Here is a 27,897-nt window from a genome sequence, read left to right as displayed (position 1 = left end):
CTCCACCCCCAGCCACAGGGGGTAAATGGCAACTCTGCCTTAATCTCCTAGGAAACAGCATCTCAGGGAGCCCACTTGGTGACATCACTGCGGTTCTTTCCTCCCTCCTTCCTGAAGGCCCAGGGAGGGGGTTGATTCAGTGACCACAGAGACCTGTTCTCCACAGAGAAGCTCCCTGAGGGGGGCTCCAGGTCAGTGGCTGCTTGACATTTCCCTTTTGGAAGCCTTGAATGTCAACTTCCTGTGCTTCTGCTATCCCTGCCCTGGCTCCCCGCCCCAGCAGCTTGAGCCTGTGCATCTGTGTCTGTTATATTTGAGGATAGAGATGTGGCTTTTAAAGTGAAAAAAAAGAAGAAAGTTCTAGCAATGGACAATGGTACACACACCTTGCAATATGGAAAATAAATTATAGGTTGGTGTCAAGAGGAAGGGTACATGGAAGGTAGGTGGAGGACTTCATCTTTGTTTTTATAGTGCTTACCTCAGAAACTACTTTAAAATTATACTTACAGATCTGGGTTCCATTATAAATTCTGACAAGAACTAGGTCTGTGATTAGCAAGTCATTTAAGTTATTTGGGTTTTGGTTTTCTTATCTGCACTAGATCCTTCCTAGTTTGTAAAATTCTATAATCTTATAATTCTCTGATACATTTAAAAAATTTAAGGCTTTTTAATAGAGTGTTTCATATTCTTTTCCGAAGTACTTTTAAAACTTATTTGATTACTGCCATTTCAATAAAAATTTTGGTTAATATCAATGGCAGCACAAAAGCTTTAACTCGCTTCTCTATTGTTTGTGGAAAGATTTGTCTTTTATTTTAGTATTGACTATTTTCTTTTTAGTAGTCAAGTCCCTCAGAAAGTATTTTAATGGTCAATTAGAACCCTCAAAGAAGGAAAAATTTCTAAAGAGTTCTTTTTTTTTTCTTTTTTTTTGGTTTGTTTTTGTTTTTTGGTTGGGCCATGGGGGTTAAGTGACTTGCCCAGGGTCACACAGCTAGTGAGTGTTATGTGTCTGAGGCCAGATTTGAACTCAGGTCCTCCTGAATCCAGGGCTGGTGCTCTATCCACTGCGCCACCTAGCTGCCCTTTAATGAGTTCTGATCAGATATAGTCTCCTCTTTAGTAGAGATGCTTAGTGTACTTCTTATTCTTTTGTAGGAATTCAAGAAGCAAATCCTTATTTTATTGATCCCTTCATCATTCCATTAGTAAGTTCAGATAAACTTTGTAGGGTTTTTATCAAAATAGTCAAATTCAATGTTTTTAATTTGACAGCTTCAAAAATTGTTTTCTATATATCTCTAGAATAACTGCAATGTCAACTTCTGTACAGTCTAGCTAATTACCTCAAACTTTTTTTAGTTCAATTAATCATTAGCATTTTAATATCCACTGTGTCCAAAGTACTATACTAAGTACAGTTGTATTGGTACCTGTCTGGTCTTCTTCTTTTTCTCTAGGAAAAGAAGAAATGTGATAGAGATTTTTTTTGTACAAAAAATGGTTTTGTACATGGGGTATAACATTATAAACTTGAGATAACTCATAGACAGAAAGGTCACCTGTCTCTGCAAAAAAAAATTTATATGGAATATTCGTCTAGTTAAAACCAACATGCTCTCTCTCGTGAAATGTCATCCAGGTTTTTCCAAATGTCCTCAGAAGGCCCTGTCAGTGATTAGGTGACAGAATAAAGCCCCCAGAGTTCATTCAAATAGCAAGGGTAAAAGAGACTCTCTCCACCTTTCCAGTCTTATACCTTATTCCCCACTATGATCCAGTTTCACTCTACTCCTTGCTATTACATGAATAAGACATTCCTTCTCTAGGCTCTGGGCATTTTCTCTGGTGTTCCCCATGACTGGAATGCTCTCCCTATTCATCTCTACCTCTTGGCTTCCCTGGCTTCCTTTGGGTCCCAACTAAAATCTCATCTTCTCCCGGAAGCCTTTTCCAAATCCTCTTAATTCTAGTGCCTTTTTTAATTATTTCCTATTTATCTCATATGTAGTTTTTGGTACATATTTGTTTTGTTTTCTTGTCCTCCCTTCCCTCCCCAAGCCCCCATTTAGATTGTGAGCTCTTCTAGGGCAGGCTCTCTTTTTGTATCTCCCTAGTGCTTAGCACAGTGTCTGGCTCATAGTAAGTGCTTAATAAATGTTTATTGACTGACTGCTTCCCAACTTGGCTGAGTTACAAATCTGTAGATATAAAAATGTTCTTTCAAAGACTGGCTTGACTTACACTATCATGAATTCTTAACCTCTTAATTATTGCTTATAGGATTCTCTAATTCTTCCACAAAAGCCATCCTTGCACAATTTTCATTGTTTCTCCAAACTTTTCCTGATTAAACAGAATCACAAATGGTTCTGACCGAAGTCAGTCAGCATTCCCTCACACCAGAGAATAAAGGAGAAAAGAGAAGAGAATGGAGACATTGGATGTAAAGATATAATCACTGACTTTGTAACCCTTAGAAATTTGGTTTTCTGCCCCATCATTCAACTGAAACTGCTTTCTTCAAGGTGGCCAATAAGGTCCTTATTTTTATAACTATTAATTGTTATCTTTTATTTCTATATCATCTACATTTTCCAATATATCCCTCCCAGATTGCTCAAATTGGACATTATATACAGAGTTCCAGACCTATAGCACTTCCTCTCTGTAAAGAAGGGAAGATGGTACTTCTGGGCCCATGTTCGGTCTTTATAATTTCAAAACATTCAGTTTTGTTTGTTTTGGTTTTGTTGTTTCCATTTACATTCTTGTAGTCATTTTGAATATAATTTTCCTAGTTCTGCTTATTTTAGTTGAATAGAAGTTTACCATGCTTAATAAATTTACTGAATTGAATTGAATTTGATCAGCAACAAATCAATCAGTAAACATTTATTAAGTACCACCTACATACTAGGCACAATGACAGAAATAATATTGTCTCTGTTTTCAAAGTGTATATATTATATTGGGGGAGAAGAAAATATATATTTAAATGTATATAAAACATACCAAAATATCTTTGCTGCTAGTACTAGGGGGATCAGGAAAGACTTTATATAGAAGGTGGCAGTTCAGGGGAACTTTAAGGAAACTAGGGATTGTACAGGATTCGGATGAGAAGAGAGAATGTTTTAGGTATGGGAGACAGCCATTATAAAAGCACGGAGACAGGAGATGAGTGTTGCGTAGAAATCCAGTTTATAAGGATGGTAGAGGAAGGGAAATCCAGTTTATAAGGATGGTAGAGGAAGGGAAAAGAAATAACTATATAACAAGTCTGGAAAGGTGGGTTGGAGCTAACTTAGGAAAGGCTAAACAGAGGATTTTGCACTTGATTCCAGAGGCAATAGGGGAGCCAATGAAGTTTATTGAGGGGAGCAGTGACATGGTTAAACTCATACTTTAGGAGGATTGGCAGCTTGTGTGGAGAGGAAAGAAACTTCAGACGAGGAGACCAGTTAGGAGACTACTGCAATGTATGGCATGCTCTGAGATGACTAGCTCATCTATTCTCTTTGATGAGTGGGTCCCCTGAAGGTGGTTACTCCATCCCCCCAGGTATCTAGAGATAGACCTGAGGTTTGGAGCATGGTCTTTTTTTTAGTACTATGAGGCACATGCCCCTGCTGGTGTATTTCCCATAATGATCATCAGTTGATACCAAGCAGTCACCCTGCCTTAATTAACTTTTTATAAACAGTGCTTGCTAGCATGCTATAGTAATAATAGTTGGCGCAAAACCATCTCTCAGCCTCAAAGTCTGTTATATACTTTCCCACCAGCCCATACAGAGAGTCCAGGAGAAAGCAGACTTTCATTTAGAGAGCACATGTGGAAAAGGAGATAACTCACAGTTCCTGGTTGCTAGAAATCCTTTTCTCCCCATCCTGGGGTACATAGGAGGGAGCAAGAATTATGCCAAGAATTATGTTTTTAAATGAATAAAATAAAATCCATAGGATTACCAAGGAAATAAATTATATTGAAATACAGTTATGGACAAAGAAAATTTAAGAAAGGTAGAAAAAAGGTAGAAAAAAAGGCTAAATGATGAGTAAATGTTCACATACTAAAAGGGCAAGAAATACCATGTCTTTAAGGATCAATGAAGAAAAACAAAAAATGAAGCAATTAACAAGAAGGATCAAAAAAACCCCACAAATTGTCAAGAAACTTTAAATGAAGGAGAGGAAAGGAACTCTTCTTGAAATTGAGGGCACTGCGGGAAAATATTGTTCAATCATAGAATAAATAGTTGGGGGAACAGGAATATCATTAGCCTCACTTTGATGTGAGCTGGGCCAGCGAGGGATGATGATGATGGTGGTAGTGGTGGTGATGGCTACAGTGGCTATATATATAGTCTCTCTCTCTCTCTGTCTCTCTCTGTCTCTCTCTCTCTCTCTCTCTCTCTCTCTCTCTCCATACATATATATATATATACACACATATATATGTAGATAGATGTAGATACAGATAGATCTATCTATATATGTATATCTATATATATATATGTAGATAGATGTAGATAGATGTAGATACAGATAGATCTATCTATCTATATGTATATCTATATAGATGACTATAGAAATATCACTGTACTCATAAAATGACTATAATGGGACTGGATTTGGATTGGAAAGAGAAAGTTTCCAGAAGTAGGTTAGATTTTAGGTATATACTGAATGAGGATGGATAGCTTAAAGAAAGAGGGAAAAAAGATAAAAAGAGATTTGACAGGACTGAAAGAGAAGGGGAGGTTGTTGTTCAGTCATGTCCAACCCTTCCTGATCCCATTTTTTGTTTGTTTGTTTTTGTTTTTGCAAAGATACTGGAGTGGTTTGCCATTCCTTCTCCAGCTCATTTTACAGATAGGGAAACAGACAAACAGAGTTAAGTGACTTACCTAGGGCCACAGAGCTAGTAAGTGTCTGAGGCCAGATTTAAATTCAACAACTCCAGCCCCTGTGCTCTATCCACTGGGCCATCTAGCTGTCATGATGAAATTATCAGACACTTAATTGTATTCTAGGACTCTAGGTCTGGTGTTCTATCCAATGGATAGCCTAGCTGCCCCCAAAGTGAGAGAGGAGAAGAGTAAATTAGATTGTCTCAACAACACAACCTAAAAATATCTGGTACTTGATTTCATTCTTTTTTTCTTACAAAGTTTGAAGTTAAGGGTAGGAAAGAGAACTGTTCATAGCAGCATATAATGGAGAGAAAATTCAATCAAAACTATAATGTATATAGATTAAACTATCACGAAAAGGGAAGTGGCATGCATTAGAAAGCAAAACTCAACAACTTGTTCATAAGAATTATACTTCATAAAAATACATACAGAGAGCAGCTAGGTGGTGCAGTGGATAGAGCACCAACCCTGAAGTCAGGAGGACCTGAGTTCAAATTCAGCCTCAGATCAAACACTTGACACTAGCTTCGTGACCCTGGGCAAGTCACTTAACCCCAATTCTCCCCCTTCCAAAAAAAGGGAAAAAATGCATACAAAGTTAAAATAAGAGTTTTGTAGAATCCATTATCTCTCAGCAGAATCCAAAAAAATCTGGAGTAACAGTCTTGATCTCAGAGAAGACAACAGTAAAAAGGGAGAAAGGTTAAGGTAGCCAAATAGGGAAACAATATTATGTTTAAAGGCCCCATAAATAATGAAGCAGCATTACCTCTCTCTTCTCTTTTCTCTCTTCTCTCTCTTTCTTCTCCCTTTCTCCTTCCATCCTTTCTTATATCTCTTCATGTACATATGCATATATAGATATGTGATAAGATAATAATTATAGGAAATTTCAATATCTTACAGACTCATGGAAATACAACAGAAAAATAAGAAATTAACAATTTAAGCAGAATATTAGAAAAATTAAATATAATAAATGTGTGGTGATTGAATAGCACTCTTAAATAGTGTATCTGTTTTTCAGCATTGCATGGAACCTATACAAAAATGACAGTGGGCTAGGGTGTACATAAATGCTAAAAGGCAGAAATAATAGCTATATCCCTATAGGCCGTAATGTGTTAAACATTGAAATAAATAGTGGAAGTGTGAACAAAGGATTCAGACGTAAATGGAATTTAAGTAATATTATCCTAAAGAATAAGTATGTCAAAGAACAAATAAGAATAATAAATTATTATGTTGAAGAAAATGATGATAGCATAACCAACTGCATGGCTTACAGCATTTCTTAGGTGAAAGTTAATGTCCTTAAAGACCTTTATTAATACATTCAAGAAAAAGGCCATTGAATTGTATGCACCAAGAAATATAGAAAATCAACAAATTACTAATCCCCAAACAAACACACATACAAAAATATAAAATATGGAAATCAAATAAGATATGAACAAAACTGACAAAAACAAAAAAGATACCTTAGAAAGAACAACCTATCTCAAAAGTGGGTGTAGAATCTTAGTTCTGTACTAGGCAGAACCTTCCAACAGGCATTGTTGCCTTCTGTGGCTCTTCTTTGAGTTTGGTACTTTGAGGCATAGCCGAGTCCTTTGGTAGGACAAATGGTTCTCTTTGCTACTAGTCCTGCCTGCTGCAGGAGTCAGGACATCCTGAATACTTCTGTCTGTCAAGAGAAAAAGGCTCTGCTGCCATGCTGGCTCTATTACTCTGGCATTACTTGAGACATCTCAATGGAGCTGTTGTCGTTTGTTTCCACTCCTGCCTCACAATATACCCGTTCCAAGAGTCCCTCAGATACTTAGCATACTCCTTGATTAAGTGATCACTCTTCACTTGTTTTAAAAGCTGGTAAAGAGCCTAAATTTGTCCTGAGTTCTCTCTTAAGACCCAAAGAATTTCATGGAGAAATTGGGTGAGGTGGATCTAATCAATCTGATTTATTTTGTGCTACAGATAAAATGAGGTAACATATGAAAGGATCTTTACAAACCTTAAAGCTCTACATAAATGCTACATTATTATTATTATTATTATTATTATTATTATTATTATTATTATTACACATAAGTTGCTGAAGATGAGAGGAAAAACAAGCTATGACTATGTGTAAGAGAGGTGGGATTGCCTAAAATAGGCTTTCATTCTATAAAATCTGTGACATTAGGAGAATATTTATTTAGTTTAATTCCTAGTATAGTATCATGCCACAATTTCAGTTCACCACTATTTTTCTGTACAGTCATCCCAAAGCCATTTCCCATCAATTATTTCTTTATAATCTCTAGAATATATCTATTCATGTAACCTTACTCTAAGCCTCATCCTTCATATCCATCTCAGTTTGGAAAACATCTTATAAGAAGCTATACCCTATTCACCTTATTAGTAGTTTACTATGAATTATGTTTTGCCCAATTTTTCTTTGCTTTTTAAATAATTACACAACAATGGAAAAATAGAACTTCTTTAGCAAATGTAATAACTTTTCTCCCCTTCTGTTTGATTCTACCTGTCTTAGAGATGGAACTATTGGACAGAAATGCTTTGGTTATTCATTGTTCATGCTTGGCCTTTTCTGTCTCTATTGACATAGGGCTAGTTTTCCCGGAACTACATTGTATTACGAGTACCACTGATTTTAATTTATAATATTATCCTTCTTGGCAGAATAGAATTGAAGGGTAGAACTAAATAAAGACTTCCTCTTTAATTTAAGAAAGAGGATTAGAAGGCTGAGTAAATTGGGCATAATTATTTTTGTTAGGGTTCTGTGTGCTCTCTATTATTTCCTAATTCTTCAGCTTCCATTTATAAAATTGCTTACTTGAGTTTTAAGTGTTAGGATGAGAGTGACACTTAAAAACTCTTCCTTCATCATAAAGGTTGGAAATTATGTGCCACTATCAGAAAATGCATGCAAAAGGAGATATTGATATTTTGAATTATCACTTTATCAAAGCAAATTTGAATTCGAGTTTTGCTTAACTCCCATTTTTTAACTTTTATTTGGAATTACTCTTTTCCTATGAGATGAATAACATCTCTTCTTAAGTATGCTCCTAGTGTTAAATGTTTTATTTTAGAGAGTATGAATAAATAAGCTTTTCTAAGAGTAATGATGGGGATGGGATCTGAACCTCTAAGAGGAAAAGACCATATATCTTTGGGATCTGGACCTCAAAAAAGAAAATCCCTGGACTTTTCCCAAATCTCTGGCATTTGCCTGAGGCTGTAATCCACTCAGCTGGCCTTTCATTGTGGTTATGCCCAATCTCCCAATTTCTGTTCTGTTGCCTCCTGATTTCCCCTGACCACTTGCCACCCTTAACCCTATCTAGTCTCTAGTCTTCTTTGGCCACATGGTCCAGGTCCCTGGCATTCTGTTCACCCCACCTTACTGTCCATTCCCATGCAGATCCTCCTTAGAGCTCTCCTCCAGTCACCCCAGACTACTTGGCCACTCCTGGATCCCTCCCACAGTCTTTCTGTATATGAGATTCATGTTGTCTCCATTAAGGGGCTCAGATTCTTAAGATCTGGCCTGCTTACATTAGTGATACAAATGCTTAGATTCCTTAAGAGTCTGGCCAATATGGTGAATGTTCTAATAAACCTTGTCTGAAGGCTTGGGTTGAATTCATTTAGACAGAACCTGTGTGTTGTGATTTTGGGGTCCCAGCACCCCTAAACCTCAACAGTATGATTGCTATAAATTAATAGATGCTCTAAGATGGAATCAACTACATTTAGATAGTAATTTCCTTGGTATAGTTCAGGAAGAATAATTTACTAGCAATTATAATGATTTAGAAGGAATTATATTTTTGTAATGCAAAAGGCATTGTTTGCTATTATGTGTTTTATTTGCATTGATTTTGCTTTTAATTATTATTTTATTAAAATGTAAAACTATGAAATACTTGAGTAATACTAGCACAGGACTAAATCAGTATTGAGAAAGCTTAGTTATATATCCAAAACTTCTTTGTTAATATTGATTCAAAGTTGTTTCTTAAACAGCTAGGTGGCACAATGAACAGACAGGTGCTGGGCCTTGACTAAGCAAGACATGAGTTCAAATGTAGAGTCAGACACTTGCTGGCTGTGTGATCCTGGGTAAGGCTGTGTTTGCCTCAGTATCCTCAACTGTAAAATGGGGATAACAGCACCTAATTCACAGAGTTGTTGTGAGGTTAAAATGAGATTGTATTTGTGAAATGTTTAGTACATTGTCTGGTACAGAGTAGGTGCTTATATAAATGCTTATTCCATTCCACCTTCCCTTCTCCCATATGTTATTATTTTATGTATTTTTTCCTACTCATTTGTTGCTAATTTCAGTAAGATTCTAGTCAAGGTAATTTCAAGGTATCCCATCAAGGAAGTTTTACCTGCATTTGATTTTATAACGTATGAAGTGCTTTACTAGGTTAAATGTTAAGAAATGTTGGTAATTGTAGCTCCTTTTCTTGCTTCATCATGCTTAGCTTATTTTTAGATTTAGAGGTTTAGTGTGTAACTAATGCTTTTATTTTGTACCCTTGCTTCCTATTGGTGGACATAACTTGTTTAGAGTTGGTTCTTTGCAGGTTGGAGAAATGGGGGTGGGGGTGAGGATGATAATTATGAAATAAAGAAAATTCCTTGGTAATAATTGTGATTATTGTTATTAATTACATTCTCTTATAATTAAAATACCCCAATTTTTTTATTTTCTAAATCCTAGGATAAATGCCATTTCCAGGAAGAAAAAAAAATGTTTGATTGCAAGAAATTAAAGAAAACTGAAATAAATGAAGACAACTTGTATGTAGACAAAATATGGTTTCAATGTGAGAATGAGAATTGTTTAAAATGGAGGTTGTTATCCAGTGAAGATGCTGCCCAAGTTGATCGCAATGAGCCATGGTTTTGCTTCATGAACACTGACCCAAACCATAACACATGTTCTGCTTCTGAAGAATGCTTTCCTGAAGAGTCTCATGTTCTTAAACGTGGATTTAAATATGTCTATTCACAATTTCCTATAGGAAGTCTAGTCTTGGTGAAATTGTACAGTTGGCCAAGGTAAGATTGAAATTGGAAAAGTCGTAAATATAGAAAGCACCTAAAATTTAAGGCCTAACCATTAACACCCCCCCCAAAAAAACCCCTTAGACTGTATAAATATGATTGATGAAATAATTTGGAGAATAGGACTAAATATCAACTATAAGTATTTCATGGTGATTTAAAAATATTGCAATGTTAATTCGATTTTTCTAATGATATATTCATCAATTTACTAGGTATATCTTCAAGATTTTAGTAAGATAGTGATAGCCATTAGAAATCTTTGCTGGAGCACTAATAACCTACAGTCTCTTTTTTGTATGGCTTCCTTCCTCCCTCCCTCCCTCCCTCCCTTCTTTCCTTTCTTTTAAAATTTGGGCCCGTGATTGATTTGGGTAATTTTCATTGTGGAATCTCGCTCTACCAATGCAGATGAGTAATGTTCTGCAATTGTATGATGTTACAGAGTTACTTGGGGTACTGGGAGGTTAGGAGACTTGTCCAATGGCCAAACAACCAGTATAGATCAGAGGCAGGACTTGATCTGAGTTCTAACTCCAAGGTTAGCCCTCTTTTTTGCTAGCCCACACTTCTTTTAACTTAGTAAATATTTGTTGATATATTGGAAAATACCAGGAAGAGAAAATTTGTACATTTGGGAATCATCCATGTAATAATGAAAAATTAAATCTGGGGAGCACCTGGAGGGAGAAGAGAGTAGGGGAGGGCCTAGAATAGAGATTTGGGGGACACGTAGTTAGAGTCCAGAACATGGATGATGATCCAACAAAGAGACAGAGAAGGAGTGGGCAAACTGGTAAAAAGAGGACCAGAAAGGAGTGTTGTTACATGAAAATTGAGGGAGGCAAGAAAGGAGGTTAAAGGATGGTTATATGGTTCCAGGAGGAAAGGATGGTTAAAAGTTGCAGAGGTCAGGGATGACAAAGGGCTGAGAAAATATTATAAGATTTAGCAACCAAGGTGATTCATAACCTCGTAGAGAGCAGTTCCAGGGGACTGATGGAATCAGAAACAAGACTTCGATGGGTTGTGAAGCAAGTGAGATGCAAGAAATGGAGACAGTGACTAGAAGTGATATTTTCTAGGAGTCTGACTGTCAAGGGTAGTAAAGAGAGATGATGATTACGGGAATGGCAACTTCAAATGAAGGGGGTTTTTTAATGATGCTTTTAAAGTATTTTTACTTCAGTTCACATGTTTTAGGAATGGTATAAAGATGAAAATACCTCTTTTTATCTAAAATAGTACTACTATGTAACAATTTTTCTCAAGAATGAAAAAACGGGAGACTTAATTGATTAGTGCCTATGTTAATCTATTCTAGGCAGGTAGGTGGTGCAGTGAAGAGAGCTCTAGGCCTGGAGTCAGAAAGAGCTGAGTTCAGATTTGAAGTCAAATACTTACTAGCTGTGTGACCCTGGGAAAGTCAGTTATCCTTTGTCTGCCTCAGTTTCCTCAGCTGCAAAATAGAAATAACAGTAACATCTACTTCTTAGGGTTATTGTGAGGATCAAATGAGATAATGTTTGAAAAGCACTTACTTGAAAAGCACTAATATGCGCCTGGCACATATCGGGTACTTAAAAATGCTTGTTTCCTTCCTTCCTAATCCAAAAATAAAGAATTCTCATAGTAATAAAATTTGATGATAATAACGACTTATATTTACATGTAATCTTTCTCAACATGCCAGAAAAATCACTTTCCTTTGTGTCATAAGATTGAAGGGCAATTTTCCCCTTTTCTGAAACTGGTCAAAGGATAGCATTCATATATTTAAAGATAGGAATTTTTTTTAGAAATACAGGACATTTCTAAATGACAAAGCAAATAAATACTTAAGAAAATTAAAACTAGATAATTTTCCCCTAAGTCAGCACTCTTGGAAACAGTATGTTTAAGCATTTTAAAGTGAAAACGCTATGAATTCAGATGACGTCTGTGGAATATCTTCTGATGTCTCAGTGTAACCTTCCACCGTTAAAAAGCTTTGTAGTTTCTTCTCTAGTTTTGCTACATACACGGTGTCACTTGAAAGTGTGTAACATGGAAACGATCTTCACTTTTATCCAAGTCAAGCAATAGAAGAAGACCTCAGATGAAATGTCAAAAAATGTTGAGCCATTAATCTTTTTTTAAAAGAATAAAGCGGAATATTATGGACATTTTTCTTAAAACAAAAATATTTATAACAGTCTTGCAAACAAAATAAAGAAAATTTACTATACTTAAATGTTTTTGTTTTGTTTTGTTTTACCAAGGGATCTAGCTACTGAAAAAATAGTAAAGCTAAAACAAATATTACTCTTTATTTCATAGGTGATTGGAAAGGAGATTGGTCTTGGAGACTTACTAGTGAAACCTGGTTTTCTCATATGAGTATAATAAAACTTTCACAAACTGTCTAAAATCCTTAATAAATGTGAGCCATTAGATGATATCATGCATGAATACTTGAGTACATAATTTTATATAATTTATTTTTGAATAGTTGTAATGTCACATATTGTATTAAGTCATATATATTTCACATGCACTACTGAAATCTATTTAAAAGAACATGTTGGGAAATACTTTTATAATGTAAATAATTACTCTCCACTTTCAAATTTTTAAAGTACACATTTTTGTATAAGTTATACAGATCTATAGTTAAAATGAAGCACACTCATAAATTCTTCCCTAGGGTCAGTGACCAAGCTGAAATTTTGTTGTCCTGCATAATGTGACAGATTCTTTGAACAATTGCATGTTAGAATATAACCATGCACTTGCCAAATGCCTAATGCAAGGATTTTAAAATAGGATTGATTTTATATTCATTTAGTGATTGCAGGCTATCAAAAAGAAAGAAGAAAGAAAAAGACAAAAAGGAACCTACTTTTGACTTTTCTTTTGATAGTCTGGGTGTTTTATATTCTTGAAGGTATTCTATTTCTTTTGTGTTTTAAATTTTGTTAGTATATAATGGTACACAATATGTTCTGATGATTCTTATCATTTCTTCTGGTTTTGTTCTGATTTCACCTAGCTCATTTGCTATATTATTGATTTGATTTTTTCCCCTCTTCTTTTTAATCATTTTAACTAGAGGCTTATCAATTTTATTAGTCTTTTGAAAGAACCAGCTTTTAGTTTTATTTATAATTTCTATATTTTTCTTGGTTTTTAACTTATCTTTTTTTTTTTTTGATGAGGTAGTTGGGGTTAAATGACTTGCCCAGAGTCATAACAGTTAGTGAATGTTATATGTCTGAGGCCGGATTTGAACTCAGATCCTCCTGATGCCCGGGCTGGTGCTCTATCCACTATACCACCTAGCTGTCTCGTTAGCTTTTTCTCCTCTAATTTTTACTATCTCCTCTTTTTTGCTTATTTTAGGTTTATCTGTTAGTTTTCTGATTTTTAAGTGCATATTCAGCTCATTATTCCTTTTTCTATTTTGTTAATATATTTTTAGAGAGATTTGATTTTTTTCACCTGGGGATTGCTTTAGCTACATCCCAGAAATTTTTTTATGTTATCTCTTCATTATAATTTTCTTTCACATAATTATTGTTTGTATTATTTGTTCTTTGACCTACTCATTATTTAGGATTTCATTGTTAAATTTCCATTTGGCTTGGTCTCTTGTTTGTGGTTCCTGAACCAATAATTATTTTTATTGTTTTATGGTCTATAAAAGAAATATTAAATATTTCTGCCTTTTTACCTTTGCTTGCAACACCTCTGAGCCCCTTGTCAACTGTCATTGTCATTGTCAATTTTTATTAAACTTCCATGTGGTACTGAGAGATAACTGTATTCTTTTGCCATCCTATTTAGAAGGTGCCATAAGTCTTTTAACTCCAATCTCTCCAGCAATTTGTTCAGTTCCATATTTTTCCTTTTGATTCTATTTCTGTTAAACTCAAAACTGAGAGAGGGGTATTGAGGTTTCCTGTCAATATTGTGCTATTGTTTGCATCCTCTTAGTTCGCTTAATGTTTACTTTGTGAATTTGGATGCTAAGGTATTTGGAGTATATAAGTTTATTATTAATGTTGGTCTCTCATCTATGGTTCCTTTCACTCCAATATAGTTTCCTCGTTTATTCCTTTTTATTTTTTTGGTTTTTCATTTTTGCTTTATCAAGCAGCATGATTGCAACTGGGTTGTTTTTTTCTTTGGATTCACTTGTTATGTAGTAAGTTGTGTCCATCTCCTTCAGTTTTATTTTGGGTGGCTTTGTTATTTAAATACATTTCTTCTAAGCAACAGAGTATATTCTTATCTAGTTTGTCACTCTTTTTCATTTTATTGGATTGTTTAATCTGTTCACACTTACAGACATAATAGTAATGTTTATATTTTCCTGTATTTGTCTCTAATATTTTTAAAGTTATAATTTTTCCCTCATGTGTTGTAAACAGAGTGCTATATTCCTTCAGTTATTATTCCCAATGGCTCTCTTCCCCTCATTCCCAAACTCCTTCTCCTATTAACTCCTTTCCCTCTGAGATTTTGTTTATTAATTCCTTTTTATCTGGTTATTTGATCCCTGACTCCCTCATTTTTTTTTCCAGTCAAGTACATTACCTTTTTCTCTTCTTTCATTAAGCTAGTCCTTTTTTTTTGTTTTTAAATTTAAGCTAGGCAATGGGGTTAAGTGACTTGCCCAGGATCACGTAGCTAGTAAGTGTTACGTGTCTGAGGCCGGATTTGAACTCAGGTCCTCCTGACTTCAGGGCCAGTGCTCTATCCACTGTGCCACCTAGCTGCCCCTCATTAAGCTATTCCTGTTCATTAATATTTTAATTTCATTTTTTGTACCCCTTTTCAGATCGAGTTTTCTCACTCTTTTCATTGTTTATTCTCTCCTGTTTACTCTAGAACCTCCTCCTTCTCTGGTTCATGACCACTATAATTTTCTAGTCTCTGTCTATTCATTCTGTTCTTTATGAGATCATAACTTCCAAGGTATCCATTCAGGGCTTTCCCCTGTGTGCAATTTCTACCATATTCTTGTAGAGCTTGCCTTGTGGATTCCATTTTTCCATTGTACCTCACTCCTAGAGCAAAGCTAATCCCTAAGAATAAAAGACAAGACACTGTCCCACGGTAGAATTTTTCCCTCCTCCCCCACTACATCTCTGATTATGCAGCCTACCATGGATCTATAACCTCCCTTGGTTACCTTCTTTTCTTTATTCTTCATTTTCCTCAAAATCTCCTTCCTGGGTCCATACCCTTCCATTCTCCTAGGTGCTAGTCTTCCACCCCACACCCCTCCACCGAATTCCAGTTGTCTTCCTTCTGAGATAGGACTTATGGTCTTTTTCAGGCCCCAATTCCCCAAGACCACACCCAGCACAAAATCCCTACCTCACTTCACAGAACATCTTTCTTCACCTGGGGTAAACTTCATCAATGTAACCCTCTCCCACTACCAAAGCAAGGCCTTCCTCCTTTCCACACCTTTGTCTTTTTCCCCTTCTCACTCCCCTGTCTGTTCTTTACCATCTCTTCTTTTAAATTTCTGCTTTCACCCTTGTGTCCTGGTGTACTTTTAGGAAGAAATTTCTTAAGGATCCCTCTGTTATTTTTTAAAATAGTTGTATACTGCCCACATGAGGATCTTTTTCTAGTTTTTTTTCTCCTTTTTTTCCCTTGTGGTAATGTATTTCATTCTATGCACTTTCCTTGGTTGCTGTATCTGTTTACCTTCCTTGTATTTTTGTTGTCTGGGTGTTTGTGAAGCAAATAATCTGCTCTCTGTTGGTTTTCTTTGTAGGACTGCTTCAAGTGACTTTTATTTAATATCCATTTTTTTTTCATTGATTATTAAGCATAAGATTGCAAGGTATATCACCTTGGGTTACAGCTTCTGATCCTTGTTTGCCTTTTGGAACACATTGTTCCCTTCTCTTCTAGAATTTTTGTTGAGTACAGAATAGTCTTGTATTATTAGAAGTTCTTTCTCCTGGTTTATGGAAGAATTTGTTTGTCCTTGGAATTGTTAAACTTAACCACTATGTGTCTTGGATATTACAGCATAGAGATTTTTTTTCTGTAGGCAATCTGTGTATTACTTTGGCACCTTTTTCTATTTATCAGTCTTGTGTTAATTCTTACATTATGGTATTCAAGATTTTTTATTTGTTTGGCTCATGCGGGAGACCTCTAATATTTGAGTTTAATCTTTAATCTTTTAAATCTTTAAGTTAAAATTTCTTGAAATGTAGCTCTGAAAAGACAGGCTTTTAAAAGCCAGTAGTGTTCTAAATGGAGCTACTTGACTCCATTAAAACCCTAAATCACTCTGGGTTTCTTTGAGTAGCCAAAAATAGGCCCAACCCAAACTTCTGAGGCTCATTGTTTAGATTTTGAGGTCTCAGTACTGGGTAAGTAGCAATTGTTATCTGTTCTGGCCAGAAACTCCGTACAGTCTTCCCCTCCCAGACTGATATCTTTGTGATGGTAAATTGAGCCACTTTTTGTCTCAACTTTTACCCAGCCCTTAGTCATTGAATCGGCATTGCTTTAGACAAGCTGAGACCTGGGAAAGAACTTAATTTAGAAAGACTAAGGTCACCCACTACCTCCTAGGCATCTTGACTTTTATCTTATCACTGAACTTGTTGACTGTAGAGGAGAGAGTGAGGCTGATGACTTTGGTAACTCTGCTGTACTCAGATCGAATTCATATGCAAATCAAGTCATCATCCTTGTGATGTTATTAGTCCTCTTGGAGAAGAAAGGATGACAGTGTCTCTATGTATTCTGTCTTCTAGATCAATGTTTTGCTTGTTTGGAAATTATGTTTTCTTTTAACATGATTACTTTTTGCTTCTCTTCCAAATTGTTCTTTACCTTTATGTATTTACATTCCTAATCTATTATCTTATTTCTTTGGTGAGATTTGCTACTGTGGATTCAAATTTTTCTAGTCTGTTAGTTTATATTCCTTCTGTTAGGCAGGTGATAAATTCTGCTTTCATGGTTCTTGTTTTTTCTGTTGAAGGATTTGGGTACATCTTACTGTGGTTTGTTGCTGCTTTCAGAATCCATAGGGTCCTGTGCTTCATTGGAATTGATTCATTTTCTTTTGGTCTTGTATAGATGATATGGAGGACATATTCCATTCTCTTATCAATATCTAATTTGTTGGTTTATCTGTTTATGTTCAAGTTTTGTTTTTTATTTTTTAATTGAGTTTTCTTTCTCCTGAAATATTTGGAAAGTTCTGGCCATTTCCCTTATAATCCCTATTGCTCATTTTCTGACTTCTTCCCCTTTTTTGACAGATTCCTTGAGGGCTGAACTTCAAAGCAGGATCAGATTCCTTCCGCACAAGGGAACTCATTTTTTATGGACCTTAATTTTATTACCAAGTGACTTCTGGGAGGATAAAACTGGCCTCAGCTAGATGCTAATCCCTTTTCCTTCAGGTCCTGTTGGAGCCCCAAATACACATTGGCATTCTGCCTAAGTTCTAACTATTCCTTAATTCTGTGGTTGGCCATTACTTCACTGTGGTAGGGACACTGCCACATATGTGTCAGCTCAAACTTCCCATTTTCTTATATCTTCACTTTCTACACGCAGGGTGGTGATCATAAGGGTTGAGGGCAGAGGTGGGTTCTGTTGCTTGTTGCCTCAGAATAGTGGAGTGAGGGTGAGGAATTGGAATGGGATGCTTGGCTAGAAGAAACCACAACAGTAGTAAGGGAATTGCTAAGTGGATCCCAGAGCACAAAGGGATATTTACTGAGAAAGTGTAACAAGGACAAAACTACAAAAACATTCACTGGAACTGGGCTGGGGGTGAGGGGCACTATCTCTTCTACATACCCACATAGTCCCTGGGAGAATGGGCTCAAACTTACAGTGGCAGCTACAAAGCATTCTGTCTATCCAGTGCACTTGTCAGTATGGCATAGCTGCTGGACAAGTTGTTTCTTTGTTTTCAGGACCCAGGTTCTTGGTTTCTAGGTCTATTCTCTCCTCTGCTGCCAAACAGATCACTCCTTTAGGCCAACTCCATCATGGACTCTTGTAGCTGGACCTGCTGACCTTTTTGAAGCACAGAGATCATAACCTGATTCATTTATTCCAATACTCATTCCCCTAAGATCAAAAAGAATAATTGCGGCAGGGACAAAAAGAGGCAGTAGCTCCATGTGAACATTGGCATATGTATGTATGTGTATGTGTGTTGTTGTCCTTTGTCCTTGAAGAGGACCAAAATGACATCACTATGCTAGAGTTAAGTTTTAGTGTGTCCATCTGTGGCTGATCAGACCAATATGAGCTCGGAACGTTCTGCCTTAGTGCATGTCCATGTGCACATTTGGGGTATATTCTCTAAAGTTGCGCATCCTGCATTTCCTTTGAGTTGTTTCAATTCTGCTTTGCTGGTAGAGCACAGCACTTTCTTTGAGGTGGGCATGCCATCCTCAGCGGTCCTATGCCAATGTCTCCCATGTTTAACTCCAGAGTTCTTAAGAGAGACCTTGAGAGTGTCCTTGTATCGCTTCTTCTGACCACCGTGTGAGCGCTTGCCTTGTGTGAGTTCTCCATAAAATAGGCTTTTTGGCAAGCGTACATTTTACGTTCAAACACTTCCCTCATCTGGCAGCCCAGAGCATTTCTTCCTCCATATTTATAGCAAGCTTACGTCTGTTTTGTATACACCCATGGAGTGAAAAAAGGCCGTGTGCTTGCTCCCATGCTTTTTAGCATGGTGTTTTCAGCAGTGTTGTCTGACACCTTCATTGAGGACAAACACGGCATCAAGGTCAACTACTGCGCTGGTGGTAAATTATTTACCTTGAAAAGCTACAAGGCAAGATCAAAGTGGAAGGAAGTGTGGTGCGTAATTTTTTGTTTGCCGATGAGTGTGCATTCAATGCAGCCTCTGAAGCTGAGATGCAACAAAGTATAGATCAATTTTCTGATGTTTGTACTAATTTTGGCCTAACAATTAACACCAAGAAAACACAGGTGCTCCACCAGCCAACAGTACATGGAACCATTGGTTACAGCAAATGGAGAAGTTTTGCATACTGTGGATAAGTTAACTTACCTTGGCAGTATACTTTCCAGGGTTGCACACACTGAGAATGAGGTTGACACAGGCATTGCCAGAGCTAGCACAGTGTTTGGGAGGCTATGAAGAAAAGTGTGGAAGAGAAGAGGTGTTAGACTGACTGCCAAACTGAAGGTCTACAGAGCCCTTGGGCTGATCTCATTGTTGTATGCTTGTGAAAAATGGACAGTATACCAATGCCATGCCAGGAAACTGAATCATTTTCATTTGAATTGTCTTAGGAAGATTCTAAAGATCACTTGGCAGGTATCAGACACTGAGGTTCTTTCTCAAACTGAACTGCCAAGCATTCAAACTTTACTAAATAGAGTGCAACTTCTATGGGATGGCCATGTTGTTCAAAAGCCAAATGTACACTTGCCTAAAAGACTATTTTGTGGACAACTCTCACAAAGCAAGCACTCACATGGTGGTCAGAAGGAATGATATGAGATTCTCAAGGTCTCTCTGAAGAATTTTGGAGTTGATTGCCTGCCATGGGAAATGTTGACAAAGGACCAACTACCACAGTGTGCCCTCATCAAAGAAGGTGCGATGCTTTATGAGCAAAGCAGAATTGAAGTAGCTCAAAAGATGTGTATGATGCAAAATTTATAGAATCCACCCCAATGTTCATATGAACTGTTTGTGCCCGACCTGTGATAGAGCCTTCTGAGCTTATATTGGTCTCATCAGCCACAGTCAGACACTCTGTAATTTGACTCTAACATAGTGATGTCACTTTGGTGTTCTTCAAGAGCAAAGGACAACCAACCAACCATTTATTCTAGAGTGTTTTAACTTTATTTTAAAATAAAGTATCTAATAAAACATTACTGGTATGGAGTATCACTGCTACAATGTCCTTCATTTCCATCTTATGAGATTGTCTCATAGGTGAAACTAGCTAATGATGTCGTTTTCTAACTTCAGAGAGTAAATCCTTTATCTAGAACAGGAGATACCTTTTACTGAATTTTCTTCTATAATTATGTTTATCAGTTAATCAATAAGCATTTATTAAGTACCTACTATATGCCAGGCACTGTGCTAAGAGCTGAAGGATACAGACAAAGGCAAAAAGCAGTGTCTGCTCTCAAGGAGTTCACAATCTAAGGGAGAACAAACACAAAAACCAGCAATGTACCAACATGATATCTGTGCAGAATAAGTTGAAGATAATCAATAGAAAGATATCATAAAAAGGTTATATTAAACTTCAGACTCCAACTTTTATTGCTAAGTAGTACAGTGAATAGTGCACTGGACTTGCAAAATAGTGAGATCTAAATTCAAATACGCCCTCAGACACTTATTACCTTTGTGACCCTGGGCAAGTCACTTAACTTTTATTTGCCTCAGTTTTCTCATTTGTAAAGTATAGTAATAATGATACCTACTTCCTATAATTGTTATTATAAAGATCAAATGAGATAATATTTCTAAAACTTTGTAAATCTTAAAATACCATATAAGTCCTCATTATAATATAACTATAAATCATCATTATGATAATATTATCATAAAAGTTCTTGAAAGGATGTCATTAAAAATAAATATAGTACAATCCAGTTTGCTTCTTATTCTAAAATTTGTTTTTATTTTTATGCACCATCAAGCATGGTCAGCTGGGTAGCGTTGTGGATAGAATGCTGGGCCTGAAGTCAGACTCATCTTCTTGAGTTCAAATCTGGTCTCAGACACTTACTGTGTGACCCTGGCAAGTCACTTAACCCTGTTTGTCCCAGATTCCTCTTCTGAAAATGAACTGGAGAAGGAAATGGCTAACTACCCTAGTATTTTTTCCTAGAAAACTCCAAATGAGGAGCAGCTAGGTGGCCCAGTAGATAGAGCACTGGGCCAGGACTCAGGAGGACCTGAATTCAAATCTGGCCTCAGACTAAACACTTAATGCTTACTAGCTGTGTGATCCTGGGCAAGTCACTTAACCCCAATTGCCTTGCAAAAAAAAAAAAGGGTATGCACATTTTAGGGCAGCTAGGTGGCACAGTTAATGGAGCACCAGCACTAGAGTCAAGAGGACCTGAGTTCAAATCTGGCCTCAGACACTTGACACTTACTAGCTGTGTGGCCCTGGGAAAGTCACTTACCTCTATTGCCTAGCCAAAAAAAAAAAGAAAAGAAAAGAAAAGAAAAAAAAGCTAAAAAGAAACCAAACAGAAAACCCCAAATGAATTTACAAAGAGTTGGACACAACTGAAACCACTGAAGAACAGCAAAATGATCAGGCATACTTAGAATACTTATGGACTGTACGATTTTAACCAGTATCAGCCTTTCATACCTTCCAAATATATAATAAACCTAACAAATTAAACTACAGCTAATTTGCCAAGTTGGAGTTTTTTCTCTTCACTCATATTTGGAGCTCTTTCTCCAATTCTCAAAGCTACAGAATCACAGAATCTTGGTTGGGAGAATCCTTGGAGTGCATCCACTCTGTTTTGTACCTGGACAAAAATCCACTCTAAAGCTTTCTCGACAAGTGTCCATATAGCCATTTCCTGAAGAATTCTAGTCAAAAGTGAGACAGACTGTGTTGCACTATTCTGCTTGAATAGCCTGGATTTTTTAGGAATTTTCCCCAGTATCAAGTCTAACTCTGTCTCCACAACTTCTACCCATTGTTTCTAGTTCTGCCTTTTGGAGTCAAAGCAGAAAATGGCTTAATTCATTTTTTACATGACATTTCAAGACAGCTATCATGCATTAGGTAAGTTCCAGAAGGGGACAGCATTTCACTTTTGTCAGGCAGAAGTACTTATGGCAGAAACCCCCTTCCTGTGGATTCATAAAACAGAAAAAAAAAAAAAGAAAAAAAAATGGAGGAATGACAGAAAAAAAGGAAGCCATGGAAAAATTAGAAAGGGAAATAGAATACAAGAAGCTCTAAGTTTATAATTTCTTGAAGAATTTTTGCTTTGAAAGATATTTTCTTTCTTACTTATTCATTTCTTGTTTCTAGGCCTGGACTATTCCAGAGATATTTGAGAATTTAGTTTGTGACATGTAAGGCAGACTGTTTTTCCAGGAGTGGGGAAAAAAGAAGGGTACTAGTATGAACATGTCGAGCTCTAACTCTATTGCCTTTATAGTCATATTCCTTAGTGGCATTACTGAAAGGACATCCAATGATCACCAATCCATAGTTACCTTGATAATACAGTTCTGTATCCATATTCCTCTTAGAAGCTTCTCGGTTTAGTAGTATTATCTTTTATTTTTCCAATCTTTTATAATATTTTACAAAATTCAGAGTTTGTATTGACCATACTAAACTTTTTCTTTCAACTGAACCTTTTCACATTGGGACATAGAAAATTAATACTTCTACAATAAATTATAATATGTTGAGCACTTTGCAAAGAGCCTATTATATAGACCTTATGAAATAACTTGAAACTCTTATTAGATGATAAGTTTTATCTTTTTCCATGAACTTTCTACTTCTTTTTACCAATTATTTTTATATTTCACATACTGTATGCATAACTGGAAGTTGGATAGACACTAAAGTCCCCAAACTTACTGAAGTCTATAACTTTTGAAATAATAACCACATAGGGATAGAACCAGTTTGGAAACATAGTTCTGGAATAATAGGGATGAAGGTGGTCTCAATAACTCAACTGGTTCATTTTCATGCCTTAACAAGGAATGCATGTGTACCATTCCAAACAGCCTAGTTTTAATACTTCCAGAGTTGAAGATTTTAGATTTCCTCTGGGTAATAATGATGATGGTGATGATGATGATGGTAATGATAATGATGATAACTGCCATTTGTATCATGCTTTAAAGTTTACATAAAGTTTACAATGTATTATTCAATTTGATCCTCACAAAAATTCTGTGAAATAAGTGCTATTATAATCCCTATTTTACACATGAAGAAACAGAAGCCAAAATAGATGACTTGCCCAGTCACACAGCTAGGAAGTATCTGAGGCAGGATGAAACTCGGATTTTCTTGACTCCAAGTCCAACATTCTATCCACTGTGCTACCTCTTGGAAGAATATAATATGTGTGTTGCCTTATATTGAATTTCCTTTTAAAATAATGTCATAATAAAGTTTCATTGTACTTCAAATTATTTAACTTTTATTGCTAGGTGTTGTGGTGATTCTCAGTTTTAGGAAAACTATATTTAATCTAAATCAATAAAATCATATATTTTTAAAAAGTATACCAAGTAAATATTTTTATTTTAAAAGATATTGACAAAGGTATTTTTAAACTTTGTGAAAAAATCATTAGAACTCAAAGGAGAAAATTTCACATATAATTGTCAAATGTATTAACATAATGTTTGCATTCTGAAAAAGAATGATTTCTAAACAATACATTCTTTTTCCCTTGAAAGTTGGCCAGGCATACTTTGTCTTGATCCTTTAATCGGGAAATATGTGACCTGTGATCTGGATGGAAATGTTGAACATTATCATGTAGAATTCCTAGGTAATCCCCATTCAAGAAAATGGATAAAAGCGAACAGTGTTGGTCATTATAGTATCACATTAAAGGTAGGTAGAATAACATTGTTATTTATTTTTGTTGTTGATTCTACTGTATTTTTTGTTGCACCTTTTTTAAGAATTGGCTCTTTTCCCAAGGCTCATAAGCATAACTATTTTAGAATTACTTTAGAAATTGTAAATATAAAATATTATATGTTATATTTGTTTCTAAGATAATAAAGATGCAATAGCTTTGAGTATTATTTTTTCTGATTAGTGATAGAATTATTAGCATTATTCAACTATAGACTTTTCATAGGACTATGATTACCTGTTGAAATTGTTCTTGGATTTTCATTTGGACATTTTTATAATCTCTGAAGTGCAATTTAAGTTGTAACACTAGTTAAATGAAGCAGTTAATTATGTAATCCAACAAATTTTTTCAAATTTGGAATAGAATATTTCATTATATTAAGTCTTTAAATAACTTTCTGTTACGGGGTTTGAGAACAGTCTTTTGTATTAGACTATGATTAAGCCAGTGCTGATAGATTAAGTTCTCAAATAATACAGCTTTTTTGTTTATGGGTTAGAGTCAATTCAATTATATAAATTAATTTTATTTTTACTGAAACTTTCCCCAGTGTTTTAGGTTAAGCCTGAGTCAATCTCCTGGTAGTTTAGGTCTAATATTATAATGAAATAAGACATAAGTTCTTTAGAAGTTCATAATAAAAGAACATTTGCTTAGCCATGGCAGGGGAAGGATATTCCACAAGGATATGCATTAAGGGTACCATGAGTTAATTCATCTGATAGAAGCTTGTGTGCCTCAGAGTTAGAACACCTAGTGGCTCTTTTGTGCTCAAGTGACTAGGAAGTGGTCACTAGTCTGTAACTTTAGTCTCCTGAGCCAATCAAATCTTAAGGACATTTCCAGTGTCTTTTCAGGAAAAACTAGCCTGGGAGGAAGAGACTAGGATATTGCTCCCACCACAAACAAACACATCTTGCTTCCAGAGAATGCTTAAATAATGCTGACATCAGGAAACAGCATGACACCCATACTACAGGCTTTCCATTTTATAGTAAGAATATATACCCCATATTATGATCCATTCAAGGTCTGTGAATTGATCCCTTAGTATAAATGAATCAGAACAGTGATTTAATATTTATTATTTTAAAAACCTATTATTGCCATAAATAAAACCTTTGTTTACTTTAGTCAGCTAATCAGTATGTGGGATAGAAAGCCTTAAAATGTAAGAGATTTAATTATTTAATTACTTTTCTTCTCCAGAGAACATAGGAACCAGTTATCTTACTGAGATAGGATAGCATGGCTTTAGTAGTTTGAGAATTTGTGTTCTTCCTTCTTTATAAAGAAATAACAGGCAGAAACGTCGTGTGTGTGTGTGTGTGTGTGTGTGTGTGTGTGTGTGCTGGAGCCAGGGCTTGATTTATTATTGTGTTGATTATCTAGACTTAAGAAGGTGATGGAGAAAATAATCATAGTGAAGATTAAGTTTTACACAGTGCCTGACGCATATTAAATGTTTAATAAATGTTTGTTGATTGCTGATATGTATGTGATTTTGATGTTACTTTTCTATTTTTTTTTTTGAAAATTCACCATACTTTAAAGAATAAAGCCAGGCTGTGATGATTCTATGATTTTAAACTCTAACTCAGGAAGAGCAACAAGTTTTCTTATCTTCTGTGCTCTACCCTTTTTCTACTCTCTTTTCCTTTCAAAGTGTGCTGGTAAATGTTTAACAACCAACTCTATGGCACACAGACACACACACACACACACACACACACACACACACACACACACACAGCCTTTCTGTTACCCAGAGACTGAGGTGGTGCAAGGTGGAGGGGGAAAGGGACTTAGAGGTTGGTAGGGATGGATTAAGTCCCATGTATTGGAGGAGTAAGTTTGTATTTTTATGATTATATCTTTTGAAATAAATATTCCTGTGTAAAAGCTAATGCCACTATCAGTAGCTAAATGAAGGTGGGGTACAAAGGACCCCCCCTACAACTAAGGGAGCAACATCAGTGGGAGATGGGTCTAGATGCTTCCCCAAACCCACTGAAAGCACTGAAGAACTTTGGGGGAGGAGTGAAAAGTAACCAACTGGCCTTCCTGTGGTAGAGGCCAGGGTCATCTGTGTTACCCATGCTGCATAGGAACAATTACTTGAAGTTGCAGGGATTCAAATTTAGGTTTAATGTAAAGAGAAACTTCTCCTTAATTAGAGTGTCCAAAAGTGGAATGGATAGCCTCAAAAGGCAAAGGATCCTACCCTACAAGGTCTTCAGTGAGGTGGATGACCACTCAGTCTGGGTATTATCAAAGAGAGTCTTATTCTACATCATTTTAATTGGAGGCCACTGAGGTCCCCTCTAGTTCTGAGATTGTACAGATTAGGTCCTGATTAATGCTATTAATGAATCTTGGGCAGTGGTCACATTCTTCAAATTTGAACTGCATGTTTCCATTGGGTTAGAACATATTTTACATAATTATAACTAGAATACATGAGCACTATGTTAGCCATTTATCGTATATCATTAAATATATATCTTGCATTCTTTAAGATGTAGAGTCTTTATCTTTGCAGAACTCAGCTATGAAAAAGGTTAGTAAGCTATTTGTAGTTATTGATGAGGCAATACATGGAAGTCAAATAAATGCCAAACCAAGAGATGATTTTAAAAGTGTATGCTTATCTGAAAATTTTGTTATCTCCTAACATTCTTGCCATGATGATTGCTTCAGCAAGGAAAGAAAATTGAACTGGGAGAAATTCACAGGTTTAAATCAGCCATGAAAATAAGTATGTGTTCATTTGCCCCAGGCCTGAAAGAAATCAGGATAGACCTAAAGGATTTCAGAAACTGCACAAATGAAAATCAACCTGTGGACCTAAAAGAAAGTTAATACTCTTGGCTGCTACATGCTAGCCATTTTTGTTTGGTTTCATGGGAATATGTATTTGTGGAGAAACACTGGTTTTATTGGCTCTAGGCAGGTGATTGTGTCCCATGCTGAATGGGGTGGAGATCAGTAAAAGCAGGTGGGAAGATAGTGAAGAGGGGCTAGACAGGGGCAAGTCTACACATTTTGTAGGCTAAACAACATTTCTACAAGACTGCCTTTTTTTTTAATTTGCGAAGCTAATAGAAATAGGATGAAAATAGACTTCAAGAAGCACAAACTGAACAATGTGGAGCAGTTATATGGTAATGAGGTTTTTTTTGTACCATGATTGCTCCTACAATGGTGTTGCAGACCAAGGGCATTCATGATGGCATCAGCAAGATCTGGGAAAGTTGTGGAGAGTGTTGTGCTTCCACACAGCAGCTGAGCAAGCTGGATGTCCCGTCCAGGTCCCAACCTCTACTTCTTCCTCCTCTCTCCCTGACTCTGTCTCTTAACAATCAAACATCTGTCTCATCATGTTGTGAGATTCCCGTCCTTTAAATCTGGGTTTCTGGAAAGCTATTGAGCTCTACCTAGGCTTCCTGAAAATGTTCCTAGAGAGCACACAGAGCACATACACTTCCCTTACCCTTCAACAGCTAACCCTCATTGCATAGGATCTAGCTGCTAGTAAAGCAGAGTTTCAGGGTATTTTCTTTTCAGCTCAAATTCAAGCACCTGGAAATCCAAACATCATATATTATTTTGAGGAGTAAAGTTTTACACTGAGCTTTCCAAGCTTTTCCTTCAGGATTTGGGACCTGGTCAACTTAGCTTTGTCCCTTTCTCAAGCAAAAAAAGCTGTCTTTTCTGGAAACTCTTACAATGATTCTCTCAGTGCATGAAGCCAACCAACTGTGGTCTGCACAAAAAGTGTTTCTTTTTACACAGGACACACCAAAATAAAAAGTGCCTCTTTCTACACAGGGAACAGTAAAATTCCTTAGATGTCCCTCCAGCATAGGTAATCCCTACAGAGGTCCAGCTGATTTCCTCTGGGTCCCTTATCCCAAAGGCCCAAAGGGCATAGTTTTCTAGGGAAAAACAAATGGAATTACAAACTCATCCATCAGAGCAAGAGGACAAATAGATTCAGCTAAAGAACTAGCAAAGGATATCAGTTACTTGTGGATTTTAGGCAGGGGCATTTCTTGTCTAAAGAAGTTGTACAGCATTTTGATTTCATAAAAGATAAGCTGTCTAGATCTGCTTAAATGCAAAAAGAACAATATGAACATTTTTACTAAAAGATAGCAACCTTTGTGATTCCAGAATTCTCACATTAAACTTAGTATTAGAACTTATACAGTACTGATAGAGAA

The 27,897-nt window shown here is 36.2% G+C and overlaps 1 protein-coding gene across 2 annotated transcripts in view; it reads left to right on the top strand.

Annotated features, from left to right (window-relative positions):
- ZCWPW2 (zinc finger CW-type and PWWP domain containing 2) overlaps nucleotides 1–27,897 on the top strand; it is a 150,290-nt gene that overhangs the window by 39,328 nt on the left and 83,065 nt on the right. For both annotated transcript variants that reach the window (XM_078151292.1, XM_078151294.1), the window contains exons 2-3: nucleotides 9,678–10,018; nucleotides 23,481–23,640. In XM_078151292.1, coding sequence (XP_078007418.1) covers nucleotides 9,708–10,018; nucleotides 23,481–23,640 — 471 coding nt within the window. In that variant the 5' untranslated portion in view covers nucleotides 9,678–9,707. The remainder of the gene's footprint in view (nucleotides 1–9,677; nucleotides 10,019–23,480; nucleotides 23,641–27,897) is intronic.

This window comes from Phascolarctos cinereus, unplaced genomic scaffold (assembly GCF_003287225.1).
Source record: "Phascolarctos cinereus isolate Bilbo 61053 unplaced genomic scaffold, phaCin_HiC Scaffold_1;HRSCAF=81, whole genome shotgun sequence".
NCBI classification, from domain to species: domain Eukaryota; kingdom Metazoa; phylum Chordata; class Mammalia; order Diprotodontia; family Phascolarctidae; genus Phascolarctos; species Phascolarctos cinereus.
Note: the sequence above shows the minus strand (reverse complement) of the source record. Positions and strands in the feature narration are given on the sequence as shown.